Source organism: Daucus carota, chromosome 2, assembly GCF_001625215.2.
Source record: "Daucus carota subsp. sativus chromosome 2, DH1 v3.0, whole genome shotgun sequence".
Taxonomy (NCBI): Eukaryota; Viridiplantae; Streptophyta; class Magnoliopsida; order Apiales; family Apiaceae; genus Daucus; species Daucus carota.
Window position 1 is genome coordinate 37,882,665 of NC_030382.2, and position 19,189 is coordinate 37,901,853.

Below are 19,189 nucleotides of genomic sequence, written 5' to 3' on the forward strand. Positions count from 1 at the left end.
TTGTTTGTAAGCGTTAACAACCCTCTGTTTGTCTAGCTGTAGATTACCCGCAACAGTTTGGGACTTCCCAGCTTTAAAATGTATAGAACTACGTGGCGGAGAATTACATATTCTCTGCGCCTGTTAATATACAGAATCAAAGTATATGTAAGTTACCTAGAATATAAGAATGTTGTACTAGAACTGTATATATGTTATTGCCAAGTAAAATGATTATGAGATTGTTGGATATAATATATGTTTTCAGAAATTCTTCTGAAATCCAAGATTTAAAAGTATTTTACTGAAGTCCTAACCACCCTACATCAACTCTATGATTCTTAAACTTAATTTAGCTAGAGTGTATAAAAACACAAAATCACTTGCAATCTACTAAAATTCATAAATTGTTATTAATTTTTTAATATCTGAATTAAGCACCCCTCTTATTGTCTAATTTTGACTTCTTTTTTTTTTTTGTCAGGTGTCTAATTTTGACTTTATTCCTTCTGAATGTGTTCAATTTGTATTTTCAGAATGCTATAAACATTTATCTTATGTCCCTGCATGTATATCAATGTCAAAATAAAAGGAAGGAATATAAATGAAGGAATAAATTGAGAAAATCAAATTACAAGATGAGACTCTGAGTTGTCTACTTTATTAAGGCAGTAATGATAAAATTTAGTAAAAAAACTGACACAATACCCTAAAGAAATACGCTACAGGTTCTCCTACCAAGATATAAGTCCGATCCTGGCTCAACCGAAAACTATTATTAGAAGTACAAATTGAAATCAGTATAATTAGCCAGAAAGATTAAGACCTTCCAAGAACTCTTCATCACATTCCAAAGCCGTCATGAAATGCGGAGGCAAGAAAATATCAAGATCCATGCTTCCTCCTCCTTCAGTCCCCGGATACAATGAAACTTTTCCATCAAACTTATCAGCACATCCGCTCCGAATTGCCACAGCTTTTCCAAGTCCGAATTCATTTCCAAACATGTCAAACCGCGGTGAGCCTCCAATCATAATGCTACACCGATCAAAAAATTGCCCGGGTTGGTATACCGAAGGACTCTGCAGCCAATCTGCTATGAAGTTCTTTAATGCCTTATCATCTTGTTCAGCCACAGTTTTGTGCACTAGCAAAGCAGCCCACTCGAAATCATTTATCAGCAGGTTTCCTGCTGTAGTCGTAGCTCTCACCACCTGAATACAGTTTCCAAAGTAATTCTGTGACAATGGAGGATGTAATCTTGCTCTGTTATTCATAGCCAGTTTGCAACCAGTGATCTGATCTTGTGGTAAGCCACGAACACGAGTCATACATTTCCACATTAAGGCAGCCAAGGCCTGTAAACTTGATATTGTAGTGCTTTTGTTTATGCATTTAGCGTTTGCCTTTGCTTTGAGCCTTGCCAAGGCTGCGGCTTGAAAATGAAAAATCCTTTGTTTAAGCTCCGGAGCATCGTGCCTGCTTATGAATTGATCGGTATGAGTAAAAGGGAGGCTAATAACAGGACCATATCCGTCAGGAAACCAGCGTTCATGAATAGGTGGCCGCGAGATTTCTGAACCCTCATCACGAATATCTTTCATAAAAACTTCTGATAAAGTGTTGAAAAAATGCCAGTAAGAGGTGCCATCAACAACAGAGTGGTTCAGCGAGCATCCAATGAAAATGCCATCTTTTAGCTCGGTCACTTGAACAGATAACAAAGACACCTTGTGACCATCATGATTAATTGCCCTGTTATGATCAAAAAAAGATTCAACGACTGAAGGCACATAAGTTGGTGACAGAATATTAGAAATCGTCAAGTGCGCTTTGGCCTGGACAAATCTAGCACCGGGGCTATTAACACAATCTATAAACACCACATAAGACTGCGGTGATTCTTCCTTTTTTGTCACAAGGCGACCTGCAAGTGGATAAAAATGCCCAAGAGTAACAGAGAGAGATTTTTTGAGCTTCTGCACAAGGACCTCAACTGAATTTTCTCGATCATTTGTCACCGTCGGTTTCTTAAACAAAAGACCCTTTTGGATGTAATAAACTGAGAGCATGGCAAGATCAAAGGGCCCTAAATGAAATGGGTGTTTTGCCTTTTCGGGCAAATCAGATGGTCTGATCAAACATTCTGATACGAGCTCAACTGTTTCAGAGTACATATTGTTCTAAGAATGAGAAAGTGGCTTATGCAGCTTAAGAGACTCGAGCTATCTATCTATCCATGTATATATTTTACTTAATGTTAATAGTTATCTGCTCCATTCATTTTATACATTTTCTTTTTCTGGACATGAGATCTAATGATATACTCAAATGGTCTCATCACTTCATCCACTTTTCCTAAATTCTTTCACTAAATTATATTTTTTAATCTCTGTGTGCTACCCTAATGTATATTACATAATGGGACGGAGAGAGTACATGACTATTTAATGCTCTTTTACAGTAGAAAAACTGCGAGATGTAGATGCATGTGTTAGAAATTCAAACTATAATACAGCTACAGCGACTACGTGTTACACCAGCAGTATAATACAAGACTTATCAGCTTACATACAAGCCTGTAAATCCTGTATAAGATGAACCCATATAATTAGCAAAAAGAAAAAAAAATGAACCCATATAAAACAAAATCTTATCTGCTTGGAAGAAATAAAATGGCACGTGAATAAAAGGGGGCTGCCAGAGTTATTCAACCTTGTCTTTTTATATTCCATAAAGGGGAGCTGGTCAATTTTTTATTTTTTTGATTGAAAGCTGGTCAATTGTTAGTTCATCAGAAATACGATCTCCTGCCTCTTATTTTTTTACCAGTTTTTCATTAACACATTTCAAGAGGGTGTTTGTTTAGGGCTTTTAAGACCAACTTTTTGGTTTATAAGTTAGAAGCACTTATTCGTACCGTTGTGTAAAAAATAAGAAGCACTTATAAAAAGTTAGGAATGCTACCTTTTGTTTCAGGGTTTCTACTTTTTTTTCAAACACTTTAATCACTTATAAGTCTTAACTTGCTTCTAACTTCTACTTCACTTTTTTATTTTAAGTAAGAAGCACTTATTTTAAGTTCACCCAATCGGCCCCTAAGATATACTAGCTTATAGCCCGTGCAAGGCACGAGAGCTTTTTAATTATTTATACTTTTTAAATATATTTTAAATGGTGTGAAAAAATTTAATTTATAAATAATAAATTTAAATTTTTAATAAAATAAAATTCAAAATTATGATTTGTTTGTAAGTTAGAACTGTTGTAAATACACCATCACAGCCATTAATGACTTCAAATAAACTATTGTAATCAAGCCATTCCTTTTCTCGTATGAATCATGGCAAAGTATTAAATTCTTTCTTTCAAATTTTAATATATTCTGAGTTGAATACGTTACGCCAAGTCGTCAACTCCTAGATTATATTTATAAATGTATTTTATATTATAATTATTATAATGTCATTTAAATATTTTTCAAAAAATTTATATGGTTCTAGATTAAAATTGATAAATATAATTTGTTTTGAATTAAGAAAAGAAATCATAAACATGCAACAAGAAGGTAGAAACTATTTTGGATTAAGAAAAAGTTTTTGTATTCATTCTTCACATAAATCCGGCTTATTAATTTTAAAATATATTATAAAAAAATTATGACGGTGCGATTTATATGATTCTACATATAAAACTGGCAATAAATATTTATTTTGGATTAAAACAATCATAAACACATGAAAGACATAATTTGTTTTGGATTCAGAAAAGGAATTATAAACATGCAAGTAGATATCAGTTGCCTTATAGAACAGAAGTTAATTTTGTTCCAATCTGACGGTGCTTATTTGTTCAATATACGATCCAACGGGTGATAAGCTTTTGAACCATAGAACCATGCGACCAAATTATCTTCCTTACACTTATTATATATAAGTATATAATATCAAAATGTAGCTGTATAATTTATTTTTAAAACAATTCTTTTTAATATAAATATTTAAACATTAATTATTCAAAAAATAAATATTTGAATAATATGTAAAGCTATATTTCATAATAATTCAAAATATTTATTTCTCAAATAAACAAACTAGAAAGACACCGGGATGGAGTATAACACGTAAGGGATGAGATCAGACAATTCAATATCACTACAACAAAACAGGCTTTTTAGGACGATTTTTACACCAGTTCCGTCGTTAATACATGCAATTACGACGGATAATTTCCGTCGTTTTTATAGCCGTCTAAAGTTCATTTTTTGGTCACATGCATAAATTTCGTCATAAGTTACAATTTTCGTCATAAGTAAATGTCAGTGGGCTCCACAAACTTACGACGGAAAAAACGTCGTACTTTAGTGGTGGGTCCTACATGCGGATTTCTTTTTGTTAACTTACGACAGACGGTGTTCGTCGTAAATGGGCACCTTACGACGGAATGTCCGTCGTAATTTAGCGTGGGCCCTACATTGAGAAATTTGTGTCTTAACTTACGACGAAACTGTTTTGTCGTAAATAATGTATCTTGCGACGAATTAACTGTCGTAAATAGTTGCGGGCCCCATCCCTAAGATTTTCTACCACAATATGCGACAGATGTTTTTCGTCATTATTTTGTTATATTGTGACGGAAAAACCGTCGTAAATTTGGAATCCCTGTTTCTTATTACTGCTATTTTCGCTAGTTTCCCGCCATTTTTTTGGCATCCAAAAAGATACACACATATATATATAACCTGCCCAAACATGCAATCAAACTTCTGAATATATGAAAAACGTAGATAAAATACATAATCACAAACACGCAACCGGATATGATCCTAGAAAATACTGCAAACAATTGTCTGATACATGAAATGCCCAAAATATAACCATTTGTTACAAAAGTTTGTTCATGCCAAAGTTTGTCCACATCATCATACAAAAGCTGCATTGTTGCTTAAAATTACATAATAAAGACTTCAACCCTTAATCACAGGACCACCTTTAGATCTAATATTAGGTGGTGGGCGGAGTTCACCATCTTCAGAGTCAGTACTAGAGTCCCCCCCCTCACGACAGCCCGTGTCAGTGTTGCCACCATCCTCCTCCACAATGCCCTTCCCCTGAAAATTTACATAACAGTCTAAGTATTATTCTTGCAAGTTGATAGCTTTAATACAACTATACTACAATAAAATAGTGCACCGGCCTAGACAACACTTAATAAAACTATACTACATTACTGTGTTACATTAGTTTGTAGTACTCATCTTAGAAAACATCTGTTTGTTTTCCAGAGATTTAACGTTTTATATAGCCATCAACCAATTTCAGTCCAACTAAAGAAACAGAATGTAAAGTACAATTATAACAAACAAAATAAGTAAAGAAACTACATCCACAAAAAAGAACATTTAATCCTTAGCTTGTATTGTATGAGTTTAAAACATTAATTACCTTATAAAAGTGTAAAAAATTTCCATTTGTTTCAAATCTGATGCAAAAAGTGTAGTTGAGCACAGGTCTTTAAAAAAATTTGATAGGTCACAAAGTACTTTCTGCACATCATCCGGAAGAAGTTCACGGAAAGCAGAAGGCAACAACTTCTGCATAAATACATGACAATCATGCGACTTCATGCCTTGAAATTTTAACAGAGATCTTTTACAACACCTCTTTAAGTTTGATGAACAACCATCTGGGAGTTTCACTTTATGTACCCAATTACATAGCAATTTCAACTGATCACGGGTTAGGTTGTATCTAGCTTTAGGCTTTCGTGTACCATTGAGCCATAATTCTTGCATGATGCCCAATGCTTCCAAATCCTTTCTTGATCTTATGGTATCCTTAGTTTTGACACTATCAAGAATAGTATGAAAAATGTTGTCAAAAACATTTTTTTCTGTGTGCATGACATCAATGCAGTGGCGCAAACGCAACGAATCCCAATATGGTAAGTCAAAGAAGCTAGGTACATGTGTCCAGTTGTGCCAATCCCCAAATCCTGCTGCCCTTTCTTTGGTGTGTGGTTTCCCAGGTTGTGGGAAAGTTATACTAGCAATTTTGTTGCGAATAGTGCAACCTTTCTTTCGATTTTTTCGACGTTTATCCAAGAACCCCTTATGCAACCCATAAAAACTAGACTTCCTACTATGCGGCAATTGTTTAGCTTTGACTTCACCCATACACACATGGCAAGCCATTGCTCGCATCATAAAATTTGTCTCTGTAGAAGCATCATATGTGTGCACACCAACATTCCATAGATCGATCAACTCATCAATCAGAGGTCTGAGATAAATATTTAGATTCTTGCCGGGATCATTTGGTCCGGGTACTAGCAATGTCATGAACATGAATGGATCCTTTGTACACATAGTGTGTGGAAGGTTTTACACAAGTAGTACAACTGGCCATACCGAGTATACTGTAGAGGTAGCATTGCTGTACGGGGGAAATCCATCAGTTGCAAGGCCAAGTCTGACATTACGAATTTCAGCTGAAAATTCAGGATAGTTCCTATCAAAGTCCTTCCATTCTTCCCCATCTGCAGGATGAGTAAGAACCCCATCAGTCACAATTCTGTTCTTGTGATACTTCATATGCATAGCCGTGCGAGTAGACATGTACAAACGCTGCAACCGAGGAGTAATCTTGAAATGTCTCAAGACCTTTCTTGGAATGATGTTATTCCCAGCATTTGTTGCAACTTTGTATCGGCTTAATTTACAATACTTGCAATGTTGTAGATCTTTATCATCACCGTAGAATAACATACAATCATTCTCACATGCATGTATTTTTTGATATCCCAAACTCAGCTTCTTAACCATCTTCTTGACAGCATAATAATTGAATGGAAGCTTATGTTGATCTGGAAACACATCTCCAAGTAAAAGGAGAAGCTCATCAAAGGCTTTGTCACTACATTTGTTGCGATTCTTCCAATGCAGTAACTTCGTAACAAACTTCAATTGAGAGTATTTGACATTTCCCGGGTATATTGGCTCACCGACTATATTCACATTTTTTAAGAAATTGGATGCTTGCTCATTCGGGTCTTCGTGGTTACTTTTTTCTTCATCAAAAGCCTCCTTACCAAATGCATCGATAAACATTTCATATTCATCATATACATCTTCACGATCATCCATTTGTTCATTTCTTGAACCACTAGCTTCTCCATGATAGTGCCAATTAGTATAACTTTCTAAAAAACCGGTTGCAATTAAATGAAACTCAACATCGGGAATGAGCTGGAATAATTGATTCCTACATATATTGCAAGGACAATTGATTAAAAGATTCGGATCATTTGGTGTTCTTGAATTACTTCGCGCAAATGCCAAAAAATATTTAACCCCCTCATTATATTCATCCGTAAAACCATAACCACCGGGTTTCATACGTCGAGTAATCCAACTACGATCATTAGACATCTACAAAAAATAAATAATAAAATTACAATTTCAAATATGGACACAAACATTCATATAAAAAATTGAGAAATTATATCAATTTAACTAAAATATAGATGATAATAATTACATAATTAAAATAGAGAAGATCTAAATACATACTTACATTGATGATTGATGCAAGTGATGATCTGATTTTTGTTATGATTTTTGTGAGCACATATTTTTTTTCCTTGGAGTTAGAAGCAGAGAATGAGAGAAGCAGTATGCTGGTTGCATTAGTTCAACCAACTTACGACGGAATGCCAACTTCCGTCATAAGTTCATTTAAAAGATATATTATTTTACCGCTCATCATAAATGCAGGAAGGTGTCAATTAAAGTTGGTTGGTGAATTTACGACGGAATACTTACGACGGAATTCAAAAACATATTATTTTCATTTTTTTCCCGTTCCGGAAATAGATATATTTCTCTGAAAAATTGAACTTGCGACAAAATACTTACGACGAAAATAAAAACATTTTATTTCCCTTTTTTCTAGTTCTGAAATGCATACATTTATCCATATTATTTAACTTACGACGGAATACTTACGACGGAATTCAAAACATTTTTTTTTCATTTATTTTTCATTCCGGAAATACATATATTTCTCTGAAAAATTGAACTTGCGACGGAATACTTACGACGAAAATAAAAACATTTTATTTCCCTTTTTTCTAGTTCTGAAATGCATACATTTATCCATATTATTTAACTTACGACGGAATACTTACGACGGAATTCAAAACATTTTATTTTTCATTTATTTTTCATTCCGGAAATACATATATTTCTCTGAAAAAGTGAACTTGCGACGGAATATTTACGACGGAAATAAAAGCATTTTATTTTCCTTTTTTTCCCATTCTGAAATGCATACATTTATCTATATAATTTAACTTATGACGGAATACTTACGACGGAATTCAAAACATTTTATTTTTCATTTATTTTTCATTCCGAAAATACATATATCTCTCTGAAAAATTTAACTTGCGACGGAATATTTACGACGGAACTAAATGCGGGAAGAATTTAATTGGGTGCGCCAAAAAATGACCATATCTTACGACGGACATAGCTTTTCCGTCGTACGGACATAGCTTTTCCGTCGTAAGTTCTGCGCGGAACAAAAACCGTCGTAAGTAATCTGTCGTAAAAGCCCCTGTTTGTTGTAGTGATATGCAATTTAAAATACAGATATTTGATTTATTTTTTTTATAGTTTCAAATATGTTGTGTACAATTCTGTCAAAAATAAAAATATGTTGCGTATAGATATTGGAGTTGGTGGGTCTGCGCAAAATAATACTAGTAGAGGAAAGTTGGAAACAAAAGTCTTAAAATAATGTGTTGGGCAAAGATATTTTTTCAAAGAGATTATTGCACTTTCTACCCTGAATTTTAAGTCATTAGCAAATATGTTCCCACACTTTTAAATTTTTTTTTAAATTTTTTTGAATCTAAACATTAAAAATTGAGTTATTTTGTACTCATTATTTAACAATAAAATAAGAGCTTATTTTAGAAAAAATGGGATTTTATATACTTTTTTCAAGAAATAAATTCCTATTTTTGAAAATTTAAAATTACTCAAACATCTCATTAATATTAAATCGAAGGCGATTGCAAGGACAAGTATAACACATAATTGTTTATAACATATATTCCTTTTGTCCCACTAGTTTGTATATATTGAGGATGGAGATCCCGCACATATTTTAACGCTAAGTTAAACTATAGTCTTATAAATTATTTTCAATTTTTTTTTATTTCAAATAAAAATTCTATCGAGACTCGAAACTCGGCTAAGCTCAAGCTCGATTAAAAAGTTCGGGACTCGAGTTTGAGCTCGAGTTCGGCCGAGTCTTTAATTTTAAGTTCGAAACTCGGCTCGTAAACAGTTTGATAGGCTCGAGTTCGGTGTGTTTGAGTCTTGAGGAGGTGCCCTGCCCAACTTGTAGCTTAAAATTAACAAAAAATAATCAAAATCGACCTACACAAAACACCTGATAGGATAAAATACCACAAATAACGACATCTTTTTGCTAAGTTGACAAGATTTTGACAAAATTAAAACAATCGAAGCCACTTGGTTTGTTTTAATGTTGACGTGTTCAGGTAAAACGTTACCGATTTGTCGGTCAGTTATGTGTTTGAATATAGTCAATTAAATTTTTATGAATCTATCAGACAAAATGATGTTGTATTGGCTCTAACGGTAAAATCGACCAGCTTAGTGGTCTGTTTTATTCATTTATTTATTATTGTTAAATATAATTAATCTTTTAAAATGGAAAATATATACGTTGCAGATGAGGCACGAAGACTTTTCATGTTAAGTGACATAAATGACCACCTGATTTAGACCGTTGGTCTGTTTTGTCATGACTACAAATATCCAGCTTTGATTTTCATTTTGTTGAAAAAGTGAACAAAACACAGAAACCAAAAGGGAAGAAGAAAAGGGAAAGGAAGGAAGGAGGGAGAATCAAATATCAAAACAAAGAAGCTATTTTTCTTAATTCATGAGCACATTCAAATTTGTATGCATGTTATTAATTTCAATTTTTTTAGATAACTTGTTATATATGTGATGTTCATGCATATGTATATATAGATTCATGTAGATGGCAAATATTGATCAAAGTTGGATATGTAATCGGCTACAAAGAGGGAAAATACCATTAATCAAGAAATAGAGAATGTGTAGAGGATTTTTTTTTTTAATTTTGAAAGCTTGAAAATGAAGGGAGATATAATGAAATGCCTTTGTAAACTTTGTAAAAATTTAAATTAGTTAGGGATGGCTTGTTAGTTGTTGGTTGTTTATTGGTAATGGCAGCGAATATGGTTGTTTGTTGGTATTGGCAGTAAAAAAAAGCTACTAATACATTTCTTTTGATTAAAAAAACACCCAAAAAATAGACCGAAAAAACTAATAACCAACCACTCTTACTATTCCTTAATCCAGAAGACCGACCGTCAAAGCCTATAAGCGACCACTCTAACCATTACTTAATCCGGAAAATCGACCATATTCAAAAAACAGTGGTTGGTTTTACAAATCAAAGATCAAAGCTAGAATGAACTCGACTACTTATCAGTCGGTTTTATTGCTTACCACAATGAACTGGAATAAACTCGACAAATGGTTTATAACCGACCCCTATCGGTCGGTTTTATTTATAAGTTCTATATATTCTGGATAAACCCGACCACAATGTCATAACCGACCACTTTCTAGTCAGGTTTAATGCTTGCCAAAACCAACTGATATAAACCTGATATCGGTCCCTTTTATTCTTTTTTTAGATTTTTACCGGTCAATCATGCGCAACTTATAACATATATACCACAACACGGTCAATTATATTAACCCATGTGGCACTCTATTTCCAGGTGGTAGTGTTGGACCCACAAGTTGGGAGTTTTCGTTTCAAATTAAACCGACCATAATGTTGGTTGGTTTTGTCAGTTAAACACGACCAAGTTGGCTAAACCGACCATCTTAGTTGGTCGGTTAATTAGCCTGTAAAACCGACTGTTTCAAGCAGTAACCGATCATATATGTCGATGGGTTTTGTTGATGATTTTGTAGTGTAAGTAGTAACTTATACAATGATTTTTATATTGCCATCAAAATTATTCATATGACTTCATTAAAATTGTTATCATTCATCGCACTATATGATAATGTGACTACATAGTTGAAGAATTAGTGGTCACAATTCATCTTGATTTCCAAAATGAATTATTTCTTTTAAAATATATTTTATATAAAGTGCTCCCATCAAAATAATTCATGGCAACCTGCCACTAAATACAACTATGATGAGAATCAATCCAAAATAAATGTTATTTAACTGGTTTTGATCATAAACGTCTAACTACTTATGTGATACATTTTTCTCTCACTTTGCTAAAAACAATTTTTCTAGTTATTATATTGTTCTCTTCCAAGATATAATACATTACTTTAAACTATATCTTCACCGTAACTCTCATGATCAATCAAAATATAAATCATAAACTATTTTGAGTGAAAGTTAAAAGAGAAAAATTGATTTAATCCTAAGTTAGAGCAATACCAACGGTACAAATGACTAAAAATAGTTATATTTAATCGAACTAAAGAAATTTGCACCCAAAACTTGTAAGAAGTTGAATTATTTTATTAATTCCAGTTCCAAAAAATGACTGATTCGGCCATTCAAGAACATTTTCACAAGAATTCTAGATTTTGAATATTTTGTATTATTCAAAAATAAAACTTGTTTTTTATTAATTAAATACTAAATTATAAATGTGTGAAACTCACGCTCTAAAGGGAAGACTAATTATGCATAACTTCGAATAAATTCTAACACAAGCTATAATATATTTAAAACAAATAATAATCAAATTATTAAGTAGACAAAAAGAAGATACTAAGTATTTTATCAACAAACGAGCCCCTCTCTCTCATACATAATAATGCCTATATTGTTTTTATATAAAGTATATCACTATTGAAAAATTCTATCAATTTACTCGAACTTACATATCTTTCTAATCTGAAAAATACCTTGTGATCGTTCCTTTAGGTTACATAACATATAGAAAATCAAGTCATATTAGTTTTAATAAAGTTGGAAATTAATAAGAAAAAGATTCGGTTGTAGCATCCCATGTGAAGGTATTGAAAATACTTGAGCAAAACTCTTGCTATAATAATGACTTGCTAGGAAAATAACACTGAGAAAGAGGTAACGTCCTTCTTTCTTATGGCATAAAGACCTCGGATTTGATGGAGCTAGTGAATCAACAAAATGTTTGAATGTTCTAACAATTTTATTAATTAATATAAAATTTCATGAATAATATTTTATAAAAATGAAAGGTCATATCTATAAAGGTCAACAAGAAACTATTTTAAACTACAACTTCAAATATGTATGACAATTTACTAATACCGACACGACTTGCCTTAAAATAGATTTCTCATTCACGGAAATTGAAAAATTTAATCTATAAATAATATTAACTTTATGAGATAAACAATTATTCTAATGAAAATCTAATTTGTAATAATTATATATGTATATATATATATAAACACACACACAAATGTATACATGATTTTAAATCGTATATATGTATAAACACGCAAATGCAATGTCGGATCTAGAATTTTAACAAGGAGGGGGCTTCATTAATATTTAAAAAATTAGTGAAGTTGAATCTTGCGGAAGGGGGAAGTAGTGAAGCATTGAACCAGAAGTCGAGCAAGAGCAGCAAAGCATTATTTTTCTTCTTTTAATTCATTCATTTCACCCGCGATAGTGAGAGAACATTAGGTATAATATAGTAAATTATTTAGCCAATGGACTGGGCTTGCAATAAAAATGAACCGGTTCAAAGTAATTGGGGTGAGCTCATTTATAAAATACACCAATTTTAGAAAGATAATTGAAATTTTTATGGACTCAGGGGTGGGCTCAAGCCTCCTAAGCCCAATGTATACATAAATACAATGCTAGTGCTATGATTATTTCATTAACATCTTCTCTTTTCCTTTTCACAACCTTTTAATTATCTTTCTAAAGAAACTCTTGCAACAATAGCCTTTCATAACATAATCTCTTTCTTGCCTTTTTATTTTCACTTAAACCTCTCTACATGTTTTGTCGACCGATTTATAGCTAATCTGTGAATTTTTCTAATTAAGCTTACGAAACCTCCGATCTCTCTCACTTTTGTCTAGTTTTATACGATCTATTTCCGATCTATTTCCGATCTAGTCGTTATACTAATTACAAAGCATTTGAGCAGTATGACTTTTTTCTGATTCAATCGGTAAGCTCATTAAATTAGAATTCATTTATGTTTTTTTATCGATTTTGTTAGATAGATGCAGAGTTTTATATTGGGGGTTGATGCTTTTGAGTTTTGATGTAGATCTGATGTTTGTAAAACGGATCTCTTAAATTTTAGATCGCAAAATTAATTTATTATGTTCTCTATTTTTTCCAGTTCTTGCATATATGGAATAGTTATCGTAAACAATGAAGAAAGTGCTTCAAGAACATTTCATTCCCATCACCTTCTTTAGATTTGTGGAATCTAGGTAATTTTAAATAATATTGGCTTAACTACTCTTTTATATATGTTTTACTAATTATTTAGAAAAATAAGTGATCACCACTACACACCACATATGTTATCACACACATCTTTTTGGAGTAGGTACAAGAAATTTTTAATTACTCCACAAACACATATGAGATCTGTTAAATAAAAATTGGCTGATTTAGCTTGTTCCATGAAAGTGCAGATGAGAATTGGAAAAAGCGGCCTACGAACTGTATGTGTTCTTTCTTTCTGTGTATCTTTTAGTTTACAGGTTATTAAGTTAAAATATTGATCACGATTTTGGATCCTTACAGGCAAAGGAGTGATCTGATCTTCATTTAACACATGTCATTGCCAATCTCCAACAGACCTGTAATTGTTAAAAGGGGAAAGGATATTGTTGAGGTTAAGCTACCGGTACGTGTCTCTCATCTCCCACTTTCCTCTACATTGTATAATAATTTACTTAACTAGCAACACCTGTAATATGTCGGATGTAAGCAAACGCTTGGTCACTAGAAAAGGTAATCTCGACAATGGTTGGTAACGGTGAGGCCCTTGATTCATCCTCTGCATTGGAGATGATTGGTTTGATGAAGACATGTAGAGTGTATTTGGAAGATTGTTTCATCTGCAGTGGTCCTTGCTGTTCCGGAAATCTTTTTCTGCACTGTAGAGCAAAAGCCTATCAAATCCAAGTACTATGTCGACGAAACTTCTGAAGTTCCGAAGCTGCTCCATATTTGTCATGTTCTGATTTTCACTTCCAGCAATCAAAACATTATTTGTATTTTCATAATTGTCACTAGGACCCGTATCATTGAGCCAACTGGAAAATCTTCCAATTCAAAGTCAGTGTAATCAATTGGAGGTTGATGCTCAGAAGGAAACTCAAAAAAGGGTATTTCTCAGATCTGATCTTCTGATGTATGGTTAGGGGACAAATAAGATTGATAATGATTTTTTGGAGAATCAACTCCGTCAGGATGGACTTCACCTCCATCACCTTGTTTTTCTATTGGTAAGATATATATCAAAGTGATAACAGAGGAAACTTGTTAATGTGTGTATATATATGGGGTTTGTGTGTATATGAAATCAAGAATTTGAACAAAATGAGATTATGTAGACCTTTTGTTAATCTAATCACAGTATTGTAAGAGGGTGAAGATGGTGTATGAGATGGGTAGCTAGCTCCTCCGATGCAACGCCACTTGTAAAGTGGAGCCTAAATTACTAGCCATTGATTTTTTTTTCATCTAACGATCCATATCTTAAGATGTTATCTTTTCTCGTGTAATGCTCCTTATCTTATATTACCTTACGTCAGTGTAATACTAATTCAATAAGTTGGTGGCTAATTAAGTATTCACTCAAAAGAAGTATTACACTGACCTAAGGTAATATAAGATAAGGAGCATTACACGAGAAAAGATAACATCTTAAGATATGGATCGTTAGATGAAAAAAATCAATGGCTAGTAATTTAGGCTCCACTTTACAAGTAGCTTTGCATCGGAGGAGCTAGCTACCCATCTCATACACCATCTTCAGCCTCTTAAAATACTGTGATTAGATTAACAAAAAGGTCTACATAATCTCCTTTTGTTCAAATTCTTGATTTCATATATACACAAATCCCTATATATATACACACATTAACAAGTTTTCTCTGTTATCACTTTCATTCATATATATCTTACCAATGGAAAAACAAGGTGATGGAGGTGAAGTCCTTCCTGACGGCGTTGATTCTCCAAAAAATCATTATCAATCTTCTTTTTCCCCTAACCATACATCAGAAGATCAGATCTGGGAAATACCCTTTTCTGAATTTCCTTCTGAGCATCAACCTCCAATTGATTACACTGACTTTGAATTGGAAGATTTTTCCAGTTGGCTCAATGATACGGGTCCGGGTGACAATTATGAAAATACAAATAATGTTTTGATTGCTGGAAGTGAAAATCAGAACATGACAAATATGGAGCAGCTTCGGAACTTCAGAAGTTTCGTCGACATAGTACTTGGCTTTGCTAGGTTTTTGCTCTACAATGCAGAAAAAGATTAATTGCTTATATTTTCAAATTATATTTTTATTAGAATAATTGCTTATGGGAAGGAAACAATTGTATAATAAGTTTTCATTTTTATGAGTTAAAAATTTGCATTTCCTTGATGAATTCTTGTTTTTATACTCTTTATCCTTACAAATATATTCATAGTATGCAAATATGTATTATTCATTTGTAATACCAAAATAATTTTGTAATTCAGACGTAAGTATTAGTATGTGTTTTATGTTTACAATTTAGAGAGTACTGGATAGAATCTTTGTGATGTATAAGATTAGCTCTATATTAATTTATAAATATTTTTTTTTGATGATCTAACCGTACGGATGTCGAGAACTAACAATATTAGCCATGTATAAAAAAATAAAAAAAATTTATGTTTATTTTGTATGCTTTTTTAACAATACTAATCAAACGTAAATTTTGTCTTATTATAAAAGGTATTTTTTGTCCTGTAGTGTCTAACAGACAACGATTTTTATATGCACCTATGTTGTATCATTGAAAATGACACAAAGAAAGTTATACCGTAAGAATCCATTGTATAAATTAGGCTCCAACAACGCTTCAGGGAAAATCGGTTATATAAAAGTAATGTAGACAACGGTTTATAGGCAGGAAACCGTTGTATAATAAATATTCATTTTTAAGAGTTAAAAATTCGCATTTACTGGATCAATTCTTGATCTAATGCAAGAAAAACCTATGACTATGAAGAACTTGATTATTTTGTTATAATTTTGGTTAGGACATTTGAATGTTTGCACTCTCTTATGTACGTTTATTTTCTTAAAAGTCATTCAGTCGGACAACGTTTTATTAGTTAAAGGCTTGTCTATAAGGCCATGATACGATGCTAACAAAAACACTTGTATGTTAACTTCCCCGTCACACAACACTATATGGAACCCTTGTTTGAACTACTCGTAAACAACACAACAAATAAAACACTTGTCTAATTACCACAACGGTTTCTTAGAATATTGTCTGAAGTTTCTTCACACATCGACGCTAAAAACAGTTGTCTAACGTGCATCATTACACAATACCACTGTTAAGATACCGTTGTCTGATTAAATTTAGTAGACAATAGTTTTTTAACCGTCGTAGGTGTTAGACAATAGTTTTTCGATCGAGGACGAATTAAAATAAAGTGTTGTGTCTTTGTTTCGGCCAACAGTTTTTTCAGCGTCCGTTGTCTGACTAGTTTTGTCTGATACTCTTGTTGTAGTGCCATAACTAGCATAAAAATTCAACTCCAGCTCTGACATTTACTTGCTATTTTTTTCGATACGCAAATGTAATTCATTTCCACTTAGAAAATGCAGTGTATGATTTTGGTTCATTTAAAGATAAACAATTTTAATATCGTGTGAAGAATATTGTTCTGATAATAAATTTTTAACAAGAATAAATACTGATGCGAAAACCCAAACTTCTAATAAGTATAAATTCAAAGGTTGGCTAAGATGATGTTAACTTCACAAGATGAGAATAAGATGCAGGTGCATAACGGAGTCACATGTTTAGACTTTCGTTAGAAAAACTAACACATGTCATCAGATTAATGCAATACTAGGAAAATACAATTTAAACAATGAACAATAGTCAATAAAGCTAATTAATTCACCAGAATATCACCAATATAGAATCACTATAAGAGCTCGTATTCAATTATGAAACCAGCTACAGGATTGAAACCCCAAATTGGTTTAAAATTGAAATTAATTAAAAACCTAATGCTATCGAAAGCTGAATACGATGCTGTACAAAATTGAAGCAATATTGAAGTTAACAGGTTTTTTTCAAACCTAAATATAAACATCTAAAGTTGAATATCCGGATCTTAGATGTACAGAATTTGAAGTGAATCGCCTAGAAAGATTTGTTGAGATATGAAATACCAAATCCAAGAATTAGGCTTGGAAATGCCAAATCCAAGAATTAACACCAATTTACGGCGAAAAACAGCAATTAAAAGTGTTAACAACAACGAGACAGAACAACGGCAGTGAAGCAGTGCCATTGAGAGAACAGAGATTGAATGACACCGGTGCTAATTGAATGAAAACCAGTGTAAGATGAAGGGAAAATGTATTATGTCGATGAAGTATATGGACTGGAACTGTATGTGGATTGGTACTATCTTCTATTATTCTTATCAAAATAACATTAGTAACATTTACTTTTTGTTTGGCATTCAGAGCTGGGAAAACAAACTCCTCCCACAATCAAGGAAGATCACTCTCATCAGAGAGGAAAATTATTTACAAGGTTAGAAACAAGTTGAAAGGGAGATTACGGAGTAAAACTTACTCAGCAATTCAGTGACAACCTCAGCTAAGGCTGAGCATTCGGTCGGTTTGGTTCAAAACCGAACCGAACCGAATTAACCGAAAACCGAGTTGCTCTTTCTTTTGAAACCAAACCGAACCGAATTATTATTTCAACCGAACCGAATTAACCGAATTATTTCGGTTCGGTTACGGTTTAGGTTTAGAAAAACCGAAATTTTCAAAAAAAATATATTTTATCTGAAGTTTCTAAATCTAAGACAACCAAACTTCATAATTTAGCTGATTCCCATAGTTTGTGTGGGTATACCTTCGAGTTTGCATTCAGTATATGAAATATATATACAGAGTGATTGATCAGCAATCTCAGGGATATCTAAACTGGAATGACTCCTTACTTTCATATGTGAAGATTACTGAGCAGTGAGAAGAAATCAGTCAAATAAATAAAACTTGGTTACATGTATATAAAAGGCAGGCAAATCTCTTCATCGATTAATAATGCATACATGAAACTACATCAGTTACAGACTTACAGTATATAAGCTTCATTGGTTAGAATTTAGGATATTAGATTATAGGTCTACTAATGAAAAATGTATATAAAACATATTTATTTTATATGTAATAAAAAGTTCGGTTATTTCGGTTCAAACCGAAATATTATATCAAAAACCGAACCAAACCGAAATTTTATTCGGTTCAAACCGAACTGACCGAAATTTTGAAAAAAATGAAAACGAACCTAACCGAATTTAAATGGTTTGGTTCGGTTTTTCGATTTCGGTTCGATTTTGCTCACCCCTAACCTCAGCCCAGTAACAGGCCCAAGCCCAAGGAGAAGACCCCTGAAACCAGCTATAAAGAGAAGGAAAGAAGACAGAGGAAGGGGTTGAAAAATTAGAGGTAGAACCTCTTACTTGTAATAGAAATAGATATTAGTGAGAAATATAGAATTTCCTGTATTCATCCAATATTTGGCGCCAGAAGGAGGGGGTCTCTAGCCAATACAACAACAGAATCACCTCAAGGATGGACGGAGACGAAGGCGCTAGATCCCGAAACAAACGAGATCCTGGCTGTGTAGTCGCAGGAAATAAATTTAAGGCGAGAGCTCGGTCCAAGCAGACTCTTCGGGAAAGAGCCTCGGGCTAGCTTCGAAGGGGAGCCCGCCCGGTCAGGTCAAATCCAATAGGTAGAAGCAAAAGACAAGGTCTTTTGAATGACAGTACAAACTTGAAAAGAGTTCTGACTAGTGACGCTCGTCTTTACCAT

General features: G+C 33.0%; 2 protein-coding genes across 2 annotated transcripts; both read right to left on the reverse strand.

Moving 5' to 3' along the window:
* Nucleotides 1-580: 580 nt before the first annotated feature.
* Nucleotides 581-2,219, reverse strand: LOC108192264 (uncharacterized acetyltransferase At3g50280). Its single transcript, XM_017372848.2, has one exon. The coding sequence runs from the start codon at nucleotides 2,154-2,156 to the stop codon at nucleotides 786-788; it is 1,371 nt and encodes a 456-aa protein (XP_017228337.2). The 5' UTR covers nucleotides 2,157-2,219; the 3' UTR covers nucleotides 581-785.
* Nucleotides 2,220-6,361: 4,142 nt separating this feature from the next.
* Nucleotides 6,362-7,408, reverse strand: LOC108203723 (uncharacterized). The gene has a single exon (XM_017372847.2). The coding sequence runs from the start codon at nucleotides 7,406-7,408 to the stop codon at nucleotides 6,362-6,364; it is 1,047 nt and encodes a 348-aa protein (XP_017228336.2).
* Between the last annotated feature and the right edge of the window lie 11,781 nt (nucleotides 7,409-19,189).

What these genes read in the sequence shown, in the direction of transcription:
- LOC108203723 (XM_017372847.2), bottom strand. Translation starts at nt 7,408, where the DNA reads ATGTCTAATGATCGTAGTTGGATTACTCGACGTATGAAACCCGGTGGT.
- LOC108192264 (XM_017372848.2), bottom strand. Translation starts at nt 2,156, where the DNA reads ATGTACTCTGAAACAGTTGAGCTCGTATCAGAATGTTTGATCAGACCA.